This window comes from Eschrichtius robustus, chromosome 12, assembly GCF_028021215.1.
Source record: "Eschrichtius robustus isolate mEscRob2 chromosome 12, mEscRob2.pri, whole genome shotgun sequence".
NCBI lineage: Eukaryota > Metazoa > Chordata > Mammalia > Artiodactyla > Eschrichtiidae > Eschrichtius > Eschrichtius robustus.
In genome coordinates, this window is record NC_090835.1 from 5,984,849 (window position 1) to 6,002,570 (window position 17,722).

At 45.3% G+C, this 17,722-nt stretch overlaps 1 protein-coding gene across 6 annotated transcripts in view; it reads right to left on the reverse strand.

Moving 5' to 3' along the window:
- Positions 1 to 17,722, reverse strand: part of ATG7 (autophagy related 7) — a 333,153-nt gene that overhangs the window by 200,747 nt on the left and 114,684 nt on the right. For all 6 annotated transcript variants that reach the window (XM_068559086.1, XM_068559084.1, XM_068559085.1 and 3 more), the window contains exons 4-7: positions 17,440 to 17,557; positions 15,521 to 15,598; positions 12,034 to 12,150; positions 10,595 to 10,744 (exon numbers count right to left, since the gene is read on the reverse strand). In XM_068559086.1, the coding sequence (XP_068415187.1) occupies positions 10,595 to 10,744; positions 12,034 to 12,150; positions 15,521 to 15,598; positions 17,440 to 17,557 (463 nt within the window). The remainder of the gene's footprint in view (positions 1 to 10,594; positions 10,745 to 12,033; positions 12,151 to 15,520; positions 15,599 to 17,439; positions 17,558 to 17,722) is intronic.

The following is a 17,722-nucleotide window of genomic DNA, read 5'->3' on the forward strand; positions in this document are numbered from 1 at the left end:
TCATGTCACATTCACAACACAAACACTGCTAATCCCTCCTCTTTCCTATTTATGCTCTTTTGCAAAAGCATCAACAATTAGACGCTTGGTGAAGGGCTAGAGGCAAGAGAAGAAAGCCAAAGGACCTCACACCAGACAAGAGAACTTCTTGATGGCAGGGGCTGTCAGATTCTTCTCTGCACGCCCCCTGTGCCTCGCATTGGGCCTGGCAGAGAGTAGGAACTAGATACATTCAGAAGGAAGAAAGACTGAAAGGAAAACCGGGAGGGAGGAAGGGCAGTCAACTGTCAGGGCTCACACAGAGAAAATCCTCTCACAAAGAGACATCATCTGCGAAAATTGCTAATTTTCATGTAATGAGAAAATCAAGGAAGGGTCACTACCATTGTAAATCCAGTGAGACCAAATTAAAAAGCCGGATGTCTTTGATATTGCTAACATATATTTCCTCCCATTCCTCCCTCCTCCAGCTCCCCCAACCCTGATCTCCAACTGGAAAACTCAACTGAACTTCAAACACCATGTCTTCAGTGAAGACTGCCCCTGGTGGAGGTTGTCACCCTGTCCTGCTTCCATAGCCCTCTGTACGTTATACATAACATCTTTCACTTTTTCTGTCTCCTTCCTCTCAAAAGACAATGAGATCTTGATTTCTAAATACCATTCTCCTGCAAAAGGAAATCAGGGCTCCACGGCTACGTGGCTAATTCTAGGGCTGCAGCAAGGAAAATACAAGATGAGCCTGAAGCACCTTCTACACCAGAAAGTAAGGAAGTGCTCAATAAACAGAAGGACGGTGGGCATGTCAAGTGGGCACCCGAGACACCTGAAAGAGCTCTCAATGGCCAAGGCGGGGACAATCTGATCAACAAAATAAATAACGTGGTATTGGATTATAACCTAAAGTATAAAACAAGTATCTATGAGTCCATACTGATATAAATGATGAGATAAATAAATACGAAGGTGAAGGGACAAATCTTCCTTACAGAAGATTTCCAAACAACATATGTAGATACCTCCCCCTCCAGGAGTAGAGCTGAATCGTTCTCCTCCTTGAGTGTGGGCTCGACTTAGTGACTCGCTCCCAAAGGAAAAAAATAGTAGTTTTGCAGTGGACAAAGCTGGCAAATTCTACCTTAAACAAGTGATCGAGTTCAAGACCATCAGGGATGCCATGTAAGTATCAGGTAGCTTGGATATAATGATGACAAGGGCACTTCACCTTAGTGGTATTCTTTCCAAAAATAACCCCAGCTAATCATAAGTAAACATCAGATGAACCCAAATTAAGAGGCATTAGACCAAAATAACTGAACCAGTACTCTTCAAAACTGTCAAGGTCAAGGTCACTAAAAAGTCTGAGGAACTGCTACAGACCAGAGCTGATGAAGGAGACATGACAACAGAATGCATCTGGGATTCTCCTGGGTGAGAAGGTGAGAGCATGGTCTAAGAGACAGGTTCCTATGAGAAGCAAGAGAGTCCTGAGAATGAGGCCTCTAGCCTAGCGCTCCCTCTGAATGGAGACACTGTCTCCCTGGAGCTCTTCTGGTCCAGCTGGCCACCGCCACCACGTGGGGCACCTTTTTATTTTGTTCCCCTCTATCGATTGTGACAGAGGGCATCTGCCAGGCATACTACATGATTAAGTAATCACTGCTTCAACTTCACATTTTAAAAAATTCACCGAAGGCATTTACCTCTCTGTTATCCAGCAGAGAAGAGAAGAGAAGAGAATGGCCTGACGCAGTGAAAAAAGCACTGGCTGGGGCGCCAGCGGGCATGCGTTCTAATCCTGCAGCTAATTGATTTTAAGACCTTGGGGAAGGTCTTCCCTCACCTGTAAAACGAAGCAGTAAAATAATTTCATCTCAAAGGATTCCTTCTAGCTCCAGAATTATGGAGCTTTATAGACCATTAAAGAGAAAAAAAATCCTATATACCTTACAAAACAACACAGTCTCTATTAAGGCTCAATCTTACCAGGTGTCTAAAGGCTCTTCAATTTTTATTTGGGAAGAACCCAGATAGTATCAATCCAGGAAATGCCATTCATATAGAGATGGTGAGTTTCAGTTTTCAAGTATGACTCCATAAACCTAGGCTCTTATCTAATGTCCTGTCACTTACTCTCATTTGACCTTCAGCAATTTACTTCACCTCTCTATGCCTTAATTTTCTCATCTAGAGGGTAACTCCTACCTGCACTTACCACAGAGACTGGGAGCAAGACAAGCGCTCAACAAATGGTAACTGTAACAACAATAGAAATAAACTCTATTGTGGTAGATTCACTGACGTCTTTGTTCAGTTCAGTCTGTCACCCTTACACAGTTACCTACCTTCAGTTTCAAGGTTATCTTTTCTTAACCAGCAGAGAAAAAGGAGGCTAAGTTCTAGTTTATCAAATATTCTCTGGATCTAGGTTTTACCATCTGCAGTTGTAGAGTTGGGACTAAATGATGTTTAAATTATATAAATTAGAACGTTACTTTAGATACCACAAGTGGATGCCTAATTTCAAAGAATGAGCATATTTCTGCCACTAAATACAAAGGCAATGAGGCAGGAAGGTAATAAGAAAAAGAAAATCTTTTTCGAGAAGACCAGGAATAAATTTCTTAGAGCAACCTGACCTAAAATGAGCTACAGAGAAGGAATGAACCACTAAAGGGAAATTTATCACTTACTCGTAAAGGAAGGTCGGCTTGAAAATGCCTTAAAGTAACTCTCCTACCCACATGAGGCACGCTTGGGTACAAAGAGCGAGCACCCGGACTGGAAAATGACAGAATCCATTCGACACTAGGCTGAATACCATTTAATTTTCCTTTGATGATTCAAAAGTGACTCCAAGATCTTCAAGTGCTTTAGGAACCAAATCCGGAACCTCAATCATTTTAGGAATTAGTCCACACAAGGCTGGGTAAGCCAGTTTAACTATATGGGTAAACAGATTTTATAACTGGCAGTCAGAAATAACCATTGGCTTGGAGATCTGGATTCTAGAACTGGCTTTGCCACAAATTCATTGTGTGAACTTGGGCAAATCTCTTCCTTTTACAATACATCAGCAGAAAGAAACAAAATGTCATTGCAAAAAAACCCTTTGTTTAGAAGGTTTATGAAATAAACACTCTTTTCTCCGTGGCTGAGGGCATACAATTCATTGAAGTTGTTCAGTAATGATCTGGCTACAATCCACCCAGGAATTTGCTGAAAAAGTACAAAGTGAGAAAGAAAAGAGGGCAAAATTGTCAACTTGAGTGTGTGGAGAAATTTCCACACTGATGCCAAAAAACATGCTTATCTGACAAATGGCTGTCTATTACCCAAACACTCAATATAACGGGAAATGCACGAGGAAGATTATGTGTCTTAAAAGTATAGGGAAAAAGTTCAGATATCTAATGCACGGCGATGTCACAGATGGCTGCCAAGATGCCGAGATCACTAAGAGAAGAAAGAGCCCCGCTAACAGCAGACCAATTATTGCTCCTTCGCTATTTATTGCTCTTGTCCAAAGATTTTACAGCCCTAGAATTAAAGGCTAATGTTGTCAAAATTACAAAACATTTCCCAAACATTTAATCTTCAATAATTGCTCTGAAGAAAGAAGTAAAACTCAATCAAGCAAGCTTTCCTTAAGGACTGGCAACGGGATAGTGACAGGGGCTGTTTCAGTGTAACCACCAGAACTGCTGCAATAGTGCAGTGGCCCCGTGACCCATAGTGGAGTCATTTCTTTGAGGGAAAGGAGAACTTAAACAAGGCCCATTTTCAGCCAACCGAATGTGTGGCAATGTACAGAACGTTCAATGCGGCAGGAGAAAAAGTCGGCGGCTTGTGGCCACAGTTACTGCAAGCAGTGGTGCTAGAGGGGCCCCAAGGCTTGGGAGAGCCGACCGGTCCAATCTCTCCCCAGCTCCGCAGCCTGTGACTTCACACTGGGAGCCCAAAATGGGCCATGGTGGGAGAGCTGAGACCACGGAAGTAAGCAGACACTACAAAATCAGGGTACCCCCATCGCCAAGAGCCCACTGTCAAACATTTACCAGCACACGACCGATTACAAACCTTAAAATGTTCAAACTCTTAACCCAGTAATTCCACATCTAGAAATTTTTCCTAAGGAAATAAATAATTCAAAATACAAGGGAAGGGGAGTATGGGATTTCATGCACAAAGAAGCTCCTAAAAGTGAAGAATTATGAGAAACCTAAATGTCAAAAACTTGGTAAATACATTATCATACAAATTTATTAAAAAGGATGTTAATGTAGAGTTTCATATTATGCTAAAATACTAAAATAAAACAGAATATAGTAGAATCTTAGCCTTTAGAAAAATGCACATAAGATTAGAAGGAAATACACAAAATGTTTACTTAAAAAAAATTCCAAAAACTTAATTGAAGAGCTTTGTGAGATTTTAAAAACAGAAAGATACAGCTGGACATAAAAATAATGAATGGAACCACACCAAGTGCAGCTCATTTATCTGCCAGTATTCTCGAAGTGGGCACACAGCACTGTCCAAACTCTACGCGATGAGCTATTCGTGAGTCCTAAATCACTCACTGGGTCTCAACTAGCATTTTTCAAAAAGGTAGACTAGGATAGAAAACAGAGTGCATGGCCCCTAGCAAAGTATTATTTTGTGAAAGTTTTGCTTCAGTTTTCTGTGTGTGTGTGTATACCTCTAAAGACACACATAAATATGATTATTGAATCATAAGGCAACAGGTATTTTTAACTACAAGTAACAGTCAAAGGAGTTTGGCATTAAGCGATCCCCTAGCGATCACCTTTAACAACCGTTAAGTCATCCAAGAAACGAGAAGAAACCAACCAAAGATGCACTTGCTACTCAGCTTTACTTTAGAGAAAGCATCATTAGTGAACTGGTCAAACCTTCCTGGATGCTCCGGGGCCTTCTGAACCGGTTACCCTGCAAATTTCCGGAAGGGCTTCTCCTGCAGGCAGGCCATGCCTAATTTCTCCAGGTTTCTGTTAAAACCAAAAAGGCAAGAAAGCGTGCCTTTCTTTGGTAAAGGCAAAGTTGGCTGCCTGACTCAGGACCTCAAAATTTCATCTATATAGAATAGCGGAAGATGGAGGTCAGTCCACAGAAAATCATTTTCCTTTGAAAATGAAAGCTGACAAATGTATTCTAAGAAAATACAATGAGAACAGTTATAACATGTGAGTAAAACCTAACAAAGCCTGTTTATATCCATCACCTCTTAATTCTCACAACCATCTACGAGGAAGAGGGGGAGGACACTGAGACTCAGAGGTCACAGCCCACGAAGTCGCAGGTGGACCCAACATCTGGCCTTGCTACTCTGTCACGTCGTGCTGTGAGCTACCGATAAAAACGTGGATGTTCTTTTTCCCACTGTGGGAGGCATTCTGACTATAGGAGGTAAGATAATTCACATGTGAAGGGGCCGCCATTCCCCAGCCTCATTTCCATTCTCCTTACCTGTAAAATGAGAACAATACTACTCACTCTGCAGGGTGTTGGAAGGATTACTGATACCACGTGTGAGTGACCAGCTCTGTGCTGGACACACAGTCAGAGCTCAGAACGTGGTAACCGCAGCCGCTGCTGACCGAGTGGACAGTGCGCCCCCTTCAGGGACAGGCACCCACTCCCTCCCAGCGAGCTGGGGCTCCAGACCTGAATAGGCAGTACCTCCAGATGCAAAGGTCCCAGCTCTGGCTGGGAACAGAGATGGGCCACCCACCTCCAGATCGCAGCAATCCCACAGCCTTCTCTCCCCACCGGGGCAGGCTAACTCCTGTCCTTCCCTTCATGTTCCTCTAAATCAGGGACCCAAAGAGGATCCAGGAATGCGTTTCAGTGTTCTGTGGATCCCCTGACGTTAGCTATTAGATGCTTATTTTTTGGTGGGCAAGGATCGACCGCTTCCACCAAATTCTCAGAGGTTATACATTTGACCATCATCCCTTCCTCAAATTAAGAACTACTGCTCTAAATTACCCACAACAGATCACACACCTCTCCCATGCTCTGTCTCCTGTCAGACCACCAAGCACGTCTACGACTCATACTACATATTGACTTCAGGTGCACAGACAATTTGGGAAAGCCTTTATAAGCAACATAGCCTTAATCAGAGCGCAAAAGACCATATAAAGAGACACTTATAATGAGCCCTACTAGGCGTAACCTACCGCTTGCTGAAGGCCTCCTATGTAAGGGGCACTGACCCAGGTACTTCACATATGTGAGCTCCAATCCTCACAACTCATGCACTCATGCCCACAGTCCCCCTCTGTATTTACACACCAGACATGACACCACGGGATGTAGATGCAATGGTGAAAAATGAGACAGGATACCTGCCCTCATGGAGCTTACGCTGACATGGGAGACGAAGATCAAAGGTCACTCAAGAAAATGTACAATACAATTGTGCTAAATATTACAAAGAGGAGCCATACAGCGCTATGAGAACCCGTTATGGGCAGAATAAACCTCTTTACAGAGGTCAGGGAGGGCTTCCCCAAGGAATCATGAGTAAGTTTCAATCTGAAGAAAGAGTGAACACTTCACTGGGCAAAGGGGAGGTGTGGAGGTGGGGAGAGAAGAGGCAGAAGAAGAGAAAGGAGACAGGAGTTCCGGGCAAAAGGCACGTGCAAAAGCCCTGCAGCAGGAGGGCACGCAGCACTCCTGAGGGGAGCACAGAAGGACTTGGGGCTGGACCCACACAGGGGCCAGGCCATGCAGAGTCCTGTATGCCACGTGAAGGAATTCGGTGTCTATTCTTAGAGCACGGGAGAGAAGGCATTGCTATGCTTCATTCTGAGAGTGACATGATCAGATTTGCTTCTCAGAGGACTGCCTGGGGTGATATGGGGATGGACTCGGGGGAGGCCTGAGCAGCACAAGGAGCCCCGTTAGGAGGCACTGCAGGAAAGCAGAGGAAAGACCATGAAGCTCAGATTGGGGTGGTGGCAGAAGAAACGCAAAGGCGGCAGACCGACAGAAGTTTAGGACACGAAATCTATGGGACACGGGCGTGGGAAAGGATGGAGAGGTGTCTAGCAGGCTGCCCAGATTTCTGGCTCTCGTGACTGGATGGATGACGGTGTCATCGAGACAGCGATGCCCAGAAGAGGGCCAGACTTGGGCGAAGATCATGAGTTCAGCTTGGAGATAATGAATTCGAGGAGCTGGAGAAGGCAGCAGGGGGTTGGATAACGCAGTCTGGGGTCCAGAGGAGGTTCAGGCTGGAGAATGTGGTCACTAGGGTCGTGGGCACCAGACTCCCCCAGAAGAGAAAACAAACTGAAAAGAGAGAAACCTGGAGGGATTCCAACAGTTCTCCATCTTATCCGTGAGGGCACCAGGGCTCACAGAGGAAGAGTGGCTTCTCGGGAGTCAAAGTCCTGGTAAGAGGAGGCAGGAAATAAAATGTGAAGCCAGACCACAACTGCGGGAGCTCACACTGAAAACAATGCCTATTTCTGGAAGAAGAGGATAAAAAAAATTCAAAGAAACTTCATGACTCAAGGAACACGAAAGAGCAACTGGAATTATGTGAAAGCAAGTGAACAAGATCCACGCCATAAAGGCCAGAGTGACCTCAAGTGAAGTGATACGTAGGTTTCACAGAAATCATTTCTTCAGTGCTCTGCTCAAGTCCACAAGTGACTCTGCCTGTCCACAGGAACTCTCTCCTCTCTACATGCACACACCACGTGCCCATTAAGTGTCTGGCATTACGCTAAATGCAGAGGATGCACTGTGGGGTACGACACGGTCTCTGTGCTAACGCTGCTCACGGGCTGGTCGGTGATACGGGCAAGGCAGACAAGCAGCAAACCAGAATTACACGCGAGCCCAGTCACTGCCAGGAGACAGGCTGCTACCAGGACACAGAAGAGGGATATCAAACAGTACAAGGAATCCGCCAGCGCTTCCCAGGGGTGATGAACCGGAAAGGGGGTGGGGTGAGGCATTAGCCAGGTGCAGGAAGGACAACGGACAGGCGTGACTGAAGGTGGGAAGATGGGGGAAGATGGGGGGATTAGGGGCGTCTGGAGGTCACAGTTGCAGCCGCAGCATAGGATGCATCTTGGGGAGCATCAGAAGGTGAGGCTAGAGGAATAGGCAGGCGCCAGGTTTGAGGAGGCGCCGAATGCTAATTATTTCTAACTTTATCTTGAAGTCAACAGGAACCACAGAAGGGTTTTAAGTACAAGAGTGACACAATGCAATTTCTGTGTTAGAAAACGTGTTTGGGCAGCAGTGTGGGGAATGGATGGGACATTCAGGACCACAGAAGGGAGGTCTGCCAGGAGGCCATGAAACTCCTAAGAGCCCACCAATCTGCACAGCTTCTGGTGATCCTGTCTACAAGAAGACTGGGCACAGGTGCACAGATAAACAACCAAAAGTATCATCCATATTATTTCGTTGGCACTTCTCTTCTGTGACTTGAGTTTCTAGTTAACTTTCCACAAGTCAATGTCTCATCTCCCCTAGAAGGCAAGAACAGGTATAATCATATTTCATACTTTCTGGATCACAGGAGGTGCTCGGTATATGGGCTGAGCCATGCCAGGCCTTCCTGAGATCGACCTTAACCAAGCGAAGGATCTGTGTCTGACTTGGCCAGTGGCTGGCCTCCAGGTCAGGGCCCTGGCAAACTCGCCAAGACCGCTTCAAAGGAGACTCCAGAGAGTCGTCCGGTCTTTAAAAACTGGCTGCTGCTGAGAAAGAAAGAAAGTGAGCACCTGCTGTATGCTGGGCATTTTATCCACATCATCATGTCTCACCTTCAGCAGCCGTGTAGGAGGCAGGATTAGCACCACAGAACAGGTAGACCCGGGTGAAGAAAGGGTGTGCGAATTCCCCAAGGTCACAGAGCTACGAGGTGGCAATGCTGGGTATCAAAGCCAGACTTATTTGATTCCAAATGTCAAGCAGGGACCGCCTCTCCCCCAGTGACATGAGAATGGGATGGAAGAAAGTGCAAAGGCTTTGGAATGAGACAATTCGGCCGTGTGACTCTGAGTCTCATTTTTGTCAAACAGAAAATGGAGATACTGAGAATACCTATTTCACCAAGTTATTACATGACCCAGTACATGAAAGCCCCTTTTAAACTGTCACGTGCTCTGCAAATTGTTATTTCAGTAGAGCTGCCCTCTGGGGAGGACCACGTGTTCACCACACACAACATGAAATCCCGCTGCTTTGACACCCGGGCCGCTCCGCCCCGCCTGCCGTCACAACACGGTCTCGTCCTTGACTGGGCTTCACATCATCAGTGGTTGGTCTCACGGTTACTAATTTAGCTACAGTTCCGTGAACATGCCTGGGGTGGTGGTGGCGGGGAGAATTTTAATAAAAATCCAGTCCTCAGTCATCAATTTAAACAGGGCTCCCTCTGAAAAACAAAATGCTAATGTGTTTGAGAAAAAAAGTGTACTTAAAAAAAGGTATCTGAAGTTCAGGCTAAGGAAGAGTCAGGGCACCAGTGAGAGGCCTGTCTCTTCTCAGCTCTGATATATCTACACAGCAACTGAAATTCTCCCACTTAATTTCAAAACTGCATAATACTCATCACCAATTTTTTTATTTTGAACTTTCAGGGTCCGATATGGCTAAGACGGCTTACTATGTATCTCATCACATCTAAATGACACAGTACTCTTTCCCTCATTCAGAAGAATTGTATTCAGGGCCTGGGACAAGGGCTGGCCACTACGATGACACAGATACATCAGACTTGGTCCCTGCCCTCTGAGAGCTTACAGTCTAACAGCACAAAAGGCAGTGTATGCAAGCGAGTGAGTGGAGCAGGCAAGGGGGGTGGTCAGGGGGCAAGGGCAGTGAGTTCAGAGGGGACAGTCACACCTGCCACACCATGAGAAGGCCTCACCGTGGAGGCGGGGTTTCAACAAGGGGAGAGAGTTTCTTAGAATCCCCACAGGCAGGACCTATTTCAGGAAGATGATACAACACAAGGACAAAGAGAGATGTAGGAAAAGTTCTAGGTGTATTTGCTTAGGGGAATGTCTGGTGGAAAACAGAGAAGCTTAGCTGGAGCAATGGTTTGTGAGGAAAATAGTGGAAGATGAGGCAGGCAAGGTGGTCTGGAGGCAGAAGGAAGACACCGTGAACTCTTGATCCGTGAGCGACACAGGGAACGTGAAGGGTCTGAGAGAGATCCTTCCCATGGGGAAGCGAGAGACTCTCACTGTCCAGGAGTGAGAGGACCAGGACCTGAACTACCATGGGAGCTCTGGCAATAAACGGAAATATAGATACAAAATGTATCAGGAAGAAAAACTGAAATAACTTTACCACCAAGAGGAAGTGAGGAATCCAAAATTACTCTGAGGTGCCACAGAGCTAAGAAAATCTGGCGGAGGAGCTGATTTGGGAACTGCAGGGGTGGAAGAGGGTAAAGATAAAGAAATGTTCTGAAATGTTCTTTGGAGGGCTTAAGAAACCTAATAAACGAGTACAAATCTTGCAGTGGTCTATCATAACATGAACATCAGATTTTCTTACTGGATAATAAAATGGTACTCAAAGTTTCTCTGACCTTGGTCCTTTGACCTTGGAAGAAATCACTGTAGTGTTTAAGCAAGGAAACCAGCACCATGTTCTCATCATACTTGATTAAGAAGTAAGGCAGTGCTGGGACTCCTTCTGTTTGACAAAGATCATCATATGCTCGTTCAAGGGCTTGAATCTGAAAACAGGAAACACTGAGTTATTCTCTAGACAATTATATACCTAGTTCTGAGCTAAAAATTAACATAAAATAAAAGGTATTACTTTCAAGCCAGGAGACTGTAAATGACTAATCACACTTTTGCAGCAAACAAACGTAAGAGCGCCCCAAATCATACCACCTCACTTTTATATAATGCTTTCCATGTGCATGGTGAAGGGTCTCAGACAGGGGCACAAAGGGACATTGTATGGAACAGCATGATGGCTCCCGGTTCCCTAAGATGTCACCACAAAGGTTTAGAGAGGTAGCCAAATATTATCTCTCCTGTGATAGCCAAGCATGAATCTACCACAGATGAATTTTTTCCTGACCCTTTCTATAATTTTTAACAGCTTTATTGACACATGCTTACTTCACTTACAATACAGTTGACTCATTCACAGTGCACAATTCAATGTTGTTTTTAGCATGTTCACAGGAATTTGCAACCATCACCCCAGTAACTTGAGAACATTTTTGTCCCCATTAAAAGAAACCTCAAACCCATCACCAGTCAATCCCCAGGTATACTCTTTTTCTCCCACTTACATTTCTCCTTAGAAAATTAATTCCACAAAACCACAACCTTTGACTTGTCTTAGTAACTGAGCTTATTATTGTTTTTAATTAATAAGGGCTTCTCCCTGGCTTCGGAATTCAGGCTTTTAGCGAATGATGCGCTTCATGAATTCAAGTCATCTTGCCACTCAATCTTTGCCTCAACAACAATCAGAATTTGGGGGTTGAGGGTCTGTGTTCTACCAACCTGATTATTTCCATTGCTCTCCTGGGAACCATCTCTAATGACCTTATCATCTTTCTTCAACTGCAAAGACTAGCTCTGCATGTACTGTTCTTAATGCAGAAGCTCTGCAACTTGGCACAAAGGAAGGAGGATATCTCCTATTTGGTTTCAAAGACTCCCTCCCCAAAGTATATTGCCTCATGATCCCCACACTGAGAGTGGAGACCACACTTTGGCAAATTCCTGCAGTCTTTCAAAATGTTTCTGTAATTCCTCCCTACTGGCTTTTAGCATTTCAACAAATGTTGCTGAGAACCTGGAGGAGTGTTGCTCGCTACTCTTCAAAACGTGCTTACAGACATTGTGCAAGTAAGTCTGCTTCCAGTACCAGCTCTGGAGGATTCCACAGGAACCACCTCTTCATCCAGACAAGTGCCAGCGTGTCTTTAGAATGAGCTAGATAAACTATTCATGCACGTTAAACCCAGTTTTACCTGCGTTTTGTTTTATTTGTTGATACCTGTTGTGGTGAGAACCTTTGATCCAAGCCCGCTGGCCCCCGAATGAGGGGTATACTCTCTGGAAGGCAGAGAGCGGGGGAGCAAAACCAATAGTAGAAGTGGTACTTCTTTAGATCCTAGAAGAAGCAATATAACATATCAGAACAGCGCCCATGGTTAAACTGAAATGCACCTATTAATTTAACTTTCCAGTAGCTACATAAGACAGAAAAATTTAATGCACGCAAGATACAACCAGCTTGTCAGAAATTCTCATCTCCAGCAGAACTCATGATAGGATATGGAAACTCTGTGTTCATCCAAAAATATTCCCACGCACCACACACTAATATATCATGATAGACATAATATATTTTATCGGCCACTTGCTAACAGGAAGTATTCAGTAAGTAACTGACATTGTCGGCATCATTGTTTAATACACAAAATCACCCTGGGAGGTAACTGTTATCATCCCATTTTATAGACAGGAAACTGAAGCTTAGAGAGGGGTGAAAAAGCCTGAACAAAACAAAGATACTAAGTGGCAGAGAGGAGAGCAGAATTCTCCTTCCAACACTTCGGCTCCTGTCCACGGTTCCACACATACATAGTGTGCCATCTGTGGAGGTACGACCTCCAAACAGTTACCACTCTTTTCACAACTGAATGAACTAAGCATGCTATTAAAGTTATTAAAATGTGCTATTCATAACCTATATATGCCTGAGATAATATAATGCTGTTTTCAGAAATGCCATGTTGGTGAAATTCAAGTCAACAACTAAGCACTTGCTGTGTACAAGGCAAAATGTTAGACACTCTGACAATAAGAAGATGAATAAAACCCAGTCCAGCCCTCGGGCAGCTCAGTCTCTGCAGGGAGCAGAGATAAAGTAAGTACATGATTAGCTGTATGAGTCACAGAAGAGGTTCTCCGAGCTAAGGAGCATAGATGACATAAGAGGTCACATCTTCAGGGGTGTATGTGGCTGTCCCCTGACCAGGGGAGGCGATGCAGGGGCAGTGACCTGTGAGGCTGTTCTAGATGCCATTCCCACTCAGGTCAAAGGCTCTCGTCTCTGAATTCCTGCACCAGGTGTGGCCCGAGTCACTCACATGGGAGGACCCCGTGGTTATGTGGGTATCTGACAGCTTCCCAGCCAGTCCGTTACCACTGACCACTATGCAGTTTATTTGGCTACTTAATATTTCCTCTCGAATCTTGCTAAGAATAAAGAGGGGATGGCTGGTTGATGACTTTTCATTGAGATATAATTCATGTACCATGAAAGTCGCCATGTTAAAGCGTACGAGTGGTTTTCTACTATAGTGACAAGGTTGTATCACTATCCCCACCAATTTCAGAACATACGCATCACCCCAAAAAGAAACCCCAACAGCAGAAGCTCCCCATTGGTTTATTAGTTAGAAATACCATTCACAGAAACTCTTCATTCACCTCACTCTCGTCCCCTGGAAACTCCTAGTCTGTTTTCTGTCTCTATGGATTTGCCTGTTCTGGGCTTTTCAAGTAAATGGAGTCATACTAGATGACTTTTTAAATATAAACTTACACATAAACGTGTGTCCAGATGAAAAAGTCTAGTAATTATAGGTTCCACAGTCTTTAATTCTGCCCACTAATTGATCAACTAAGAACAAATTCCCTTTGACAACAGCAAAGCAAACTGCAAAACTGAAATTAATAAAGTGTCTGTACCTTTGAGTCCTAAAAAGAGTAGAAAGGAAGGCAGAAAACACCTCCAGAGATTATTCTCTCTTCTTTGTATTTAAATGATTTGTCATAATTGATCTTTAGTAAAAGGTTAAACAATTCAAGATGAAGGACTTCACAGTTTCTAAGAAGCTTCATCGAGTCATCTTCAAAAGTCAAAAGGCTTGAATTCCTTAGAATTTTTTTGGGATACAAAGGATCTCGATTACATTAAACATAAAGCCCTTTGTGTCTGATGATTTTTTAAGACAGAGACTTTTAATTTTTTTAAAGTCAGGCTAAGAATGCTCAGTAGAAAGGGCAACAGGGCCAATGCACATAATGACTCTCTGGGAAATGCCTTAAAACTTTAAGTGGGAGCTAATACTATTTTCTCAGTTAAATGCAAATTGTCAATTAGATTATACTAACTAGAATTCTTGGTACAGAAAATGTATTGATGTTAAAGTAAAAAAACCAAAAGTCTTTAATTAGCACTGCTTATATTTATCCTAGTAGTGACCTTACGAAATTACTCAAATTTACAAATTATCAGTGCCAAATTGGGCATAGTAATCCCCTGAAGAATTTGAACCTTTTTCTATCTCCCCACTATCACACAGAAAGCATTTTAACTTGTTGGAAAATGTGCTCCTTGTAGATGGCCCCCCGGGGTATCGCCTCCAGTTTGGACCCTGTCTCTCTCTCCTTTGCCTTGGGCAGTACATCAGAGAGGCAGCATGAGGAAGAAATGGAGGACTAGTTCGTGGGGGACGAAGAAGGCAAGACCTATAACTTGGCAAACGAAAAAAAAGAAGAAAAATGTAGGGAAGAGGGTTAATATCTGAAGCGGATGAAGTTGGGGTGAAACAGCCAACACACTTAATACGTGTCAACATCAGTATGCTTACATGCCCACCCCAAAGAATGTATTATAAAGAAATAAAGAGGAAAAGAAAATCAGCGTGGCCGACATTGTTCACTGTAACATTTTTTTATAATAGTGAAGACTGAAAACAACCTAGACGTCCCCGAGTCTAAAGAACATACACTTGACAGAATATTATATTGTCAACATAATTATAAAGGATAAATTAGTTTTATATGTAGATATATGGATACACACGTATGCATATATATGTATATACACACATACGCGTGTGTGCACGTGTGCATGTAGCTGGTACTTCTACAATCAGCCCTTACCTTCCTCCCACTTTCCCCATCACCACGACCAGATCCTTCCCCTGCTTCCCTAGGCAGCAGATGTTACCCTAATGTGATTTTTTTCTCCTCTTCAAGGCTGCCCTTAAGGTTCACTTAAATTAGGTCTCACTTGCATAAAATATTTTTCTTTCTTAAAAAAACAGTTGTGTGGACAATCTATGTAGGGTGATCCCCTCTCATCTAGAAGCCACCTGGGGATGGCTAAGATCCCCGAGTCGTCACCTGTTCCTCGTGTCGATGGACCCAGCAACTGAGCTCTGTGGCGCTGAACTTAACAAAGACATTAGCAATGATGAACTGTTGCTCTGGAACCCGACTTTGTCACATCCTAAATGATGAGAGTCGGGCAACAACCACCAATACGATCAGTAAGAATGAATTAATTCTGCATCAGTGGTAAGCGCCAGCACCATCCGGCCACTAACAGAGCATTTCTTTAACAGCCATGACTTGACTAACACAAGGGAAAAGCTTCAGGGAGAAGAGAGCAGACTGCCCCCCTGGCGCACTTGGCCTGGCCAGGGCAGTCAGCAGTCTAGATGCCGCCGAGGCCGTGGACTTACCGCAAACGTCAAGAGGAGGAACTTGTTGAGGAGGACAGGGTGGTCGAGAGCAGCCCCCGATCTGATGGATTCCCAGATCTGCCAGAAGAAGGAAAAGCATCATGGCAGGTTCCAGGGTCTCCTCCCTCCCAGACACACGTGGAGCTGCCCGGCAGCAAGCCTTCCTGCCCGCAGGCCCAGCACCACTCATCATGGGCGGTGACGTGCGTCACCACTCACTCTGCCCCCTTCCCACTGCCTCTCCCCCAGCCCCACTCCCTGCAGAGACTGAGGAAAGTCAGAGAACCCAGAAGCCTCCTCTCAGTGGGGCTCAGCATCAGAGGAGGCAACCAGCCTGTTTACAGCTTCGTTACTTCCTCCAACAAGTATTTACTTATTCTCAACTACAGAGCAAGCACATCGGGGCCACAGAAATAGGAGACACAGCCCCCACCCTCAAGAAGCTAACAGGCTGTGAGAGAGCCAGGCGTCCATGTCTGTACACCACTAGGCAGCAGGTGCCCTCACAGGAGGGCGGACAGTTCCTGGGAGGAGCCCTGACCTCAGCTAAGGACACGGGAGGGAAAGGAGCCAGGGAGGCGCTCCGGAGGCAGTGATCTGAGCTAGGTACAGGGATTTCTTAAAAGTCTTCTTTGCGATTATCTTTCCCTGAAGAAGAAAACAATCAAGTTTATGGACACTCAGCAAGGGCTGTGACTGGAAGCAGAAGCCGGTCCTGGTCAGCGGCTGCGACTGCAAGACGCTTTAGTGGCTAAGATTAGTTGCTAAACTTCGTGGCACTAAGCAAGACAAACAGTTGTGTCAATAAGAGCCACTGCCCACATGTGAGTGGAAGAGGGAAACAGGGAAAGAGAAGTTCCTGCTATTGAAATAATAACCTTGGAGGAGCTGGACTGCAGGAGAGCAGGCCCCCCTTCTGAAAAACCAGGATGGGGCGGGAACTGCTGGGGGTGGGGGAGGCTGAGCCCCGGACGAGGGATGGGGGTAGGATTCCTGTGGGGGGCAACGTGCTTTTTTCGATGAGGGCCTAAGACCTGACCCACCTCTTTGGAGTCAGCCTTTGACATGTGCAGCCAAAGCAGGAGCCCAGGAGCAGTCGAGCCGCAGGCCAAGTTAATCAACCATGGTCACCCATCCCAAGGGACGGGAAGGACTCCCTCCTCAGGCCAAAGGCAGGAGACTTCCCTCTCTGACCACGACCCTCACATAAATCAGACTCTTTTCTAAGACTAGTGTGAAGACCATCGACTAAGTGGGTGTTAGAGGGGCTGGGATAAACTGCCCCTCATTTATTCCTCACACTAACTCAGACGTGAAGAAGTAAAAGAAAGACATTCCAGGCAGAGAGAACATCATGTCCCAAGGAGAGAGGAGAGAACAAAAAGTGGTGAAGGAAGGAATTCTAAGTGATTTGCTATGACTGGGTCAAAGACAGCGAGGGCAAGAGTGACAGGACAGAAAGGCCACAGGGCCACAGAGGCCAGGCCACAGGGAGCCTTGTAAATGAGATGGAGCCATTTAGATTCAGCCCTGAGGATACTGGAGAGACTACATGATCAGCTATGACAGCATTACAGTGCTTAGGACTAGAAAGCCTCTTCAAGGGGCACAAAGAACAGAGAACCCAAATGCATTCAGACACAGGAACAGAACTCTCTCACAGAGAGAGCTCAGGCTGCTGCAGAATGCTAACTGGAGGTCAGCAGCAGAGCTTTCACACCCTGCCCTGCCCTGACCCTCCAGCCTATCCCCAGGCGAGGGCCTGGCTGTCTCCTCCCGTCAACACAGAAGCCCACAGTTACGCGTGAATACTGGCTATATACCAGCTTCTATGACAGACTCATGCACCTCATGATCAGAGGCATCATGCCTGCGGGACCATGGAAAATACGACAGGTACCTCATGTTTCCCAGCTAACCTCGTTTGCTGCCTGTTCCAGAAGTAGCTTCTTATCTGCAGTCTTGAAAGCCTCGAGTGTGTTGGTGTTATACAGCGTTCCAACCGCGGGGCAGCAGCGGGCTGGTGTGGGAGCATTCCTGGATACGGAGAAACACGGTTAACACGCACAGCTGGGACTCAGAGAGCCAGGGACTGACAAACAAACCAGACTACAGCGGGAGACAAGGACAGCGCTCTGCAGGGCAAAGGGAAGACTGATTCGTATTTCCCTGGAAAAAGATGAATATCATTGCTTCAGAGGT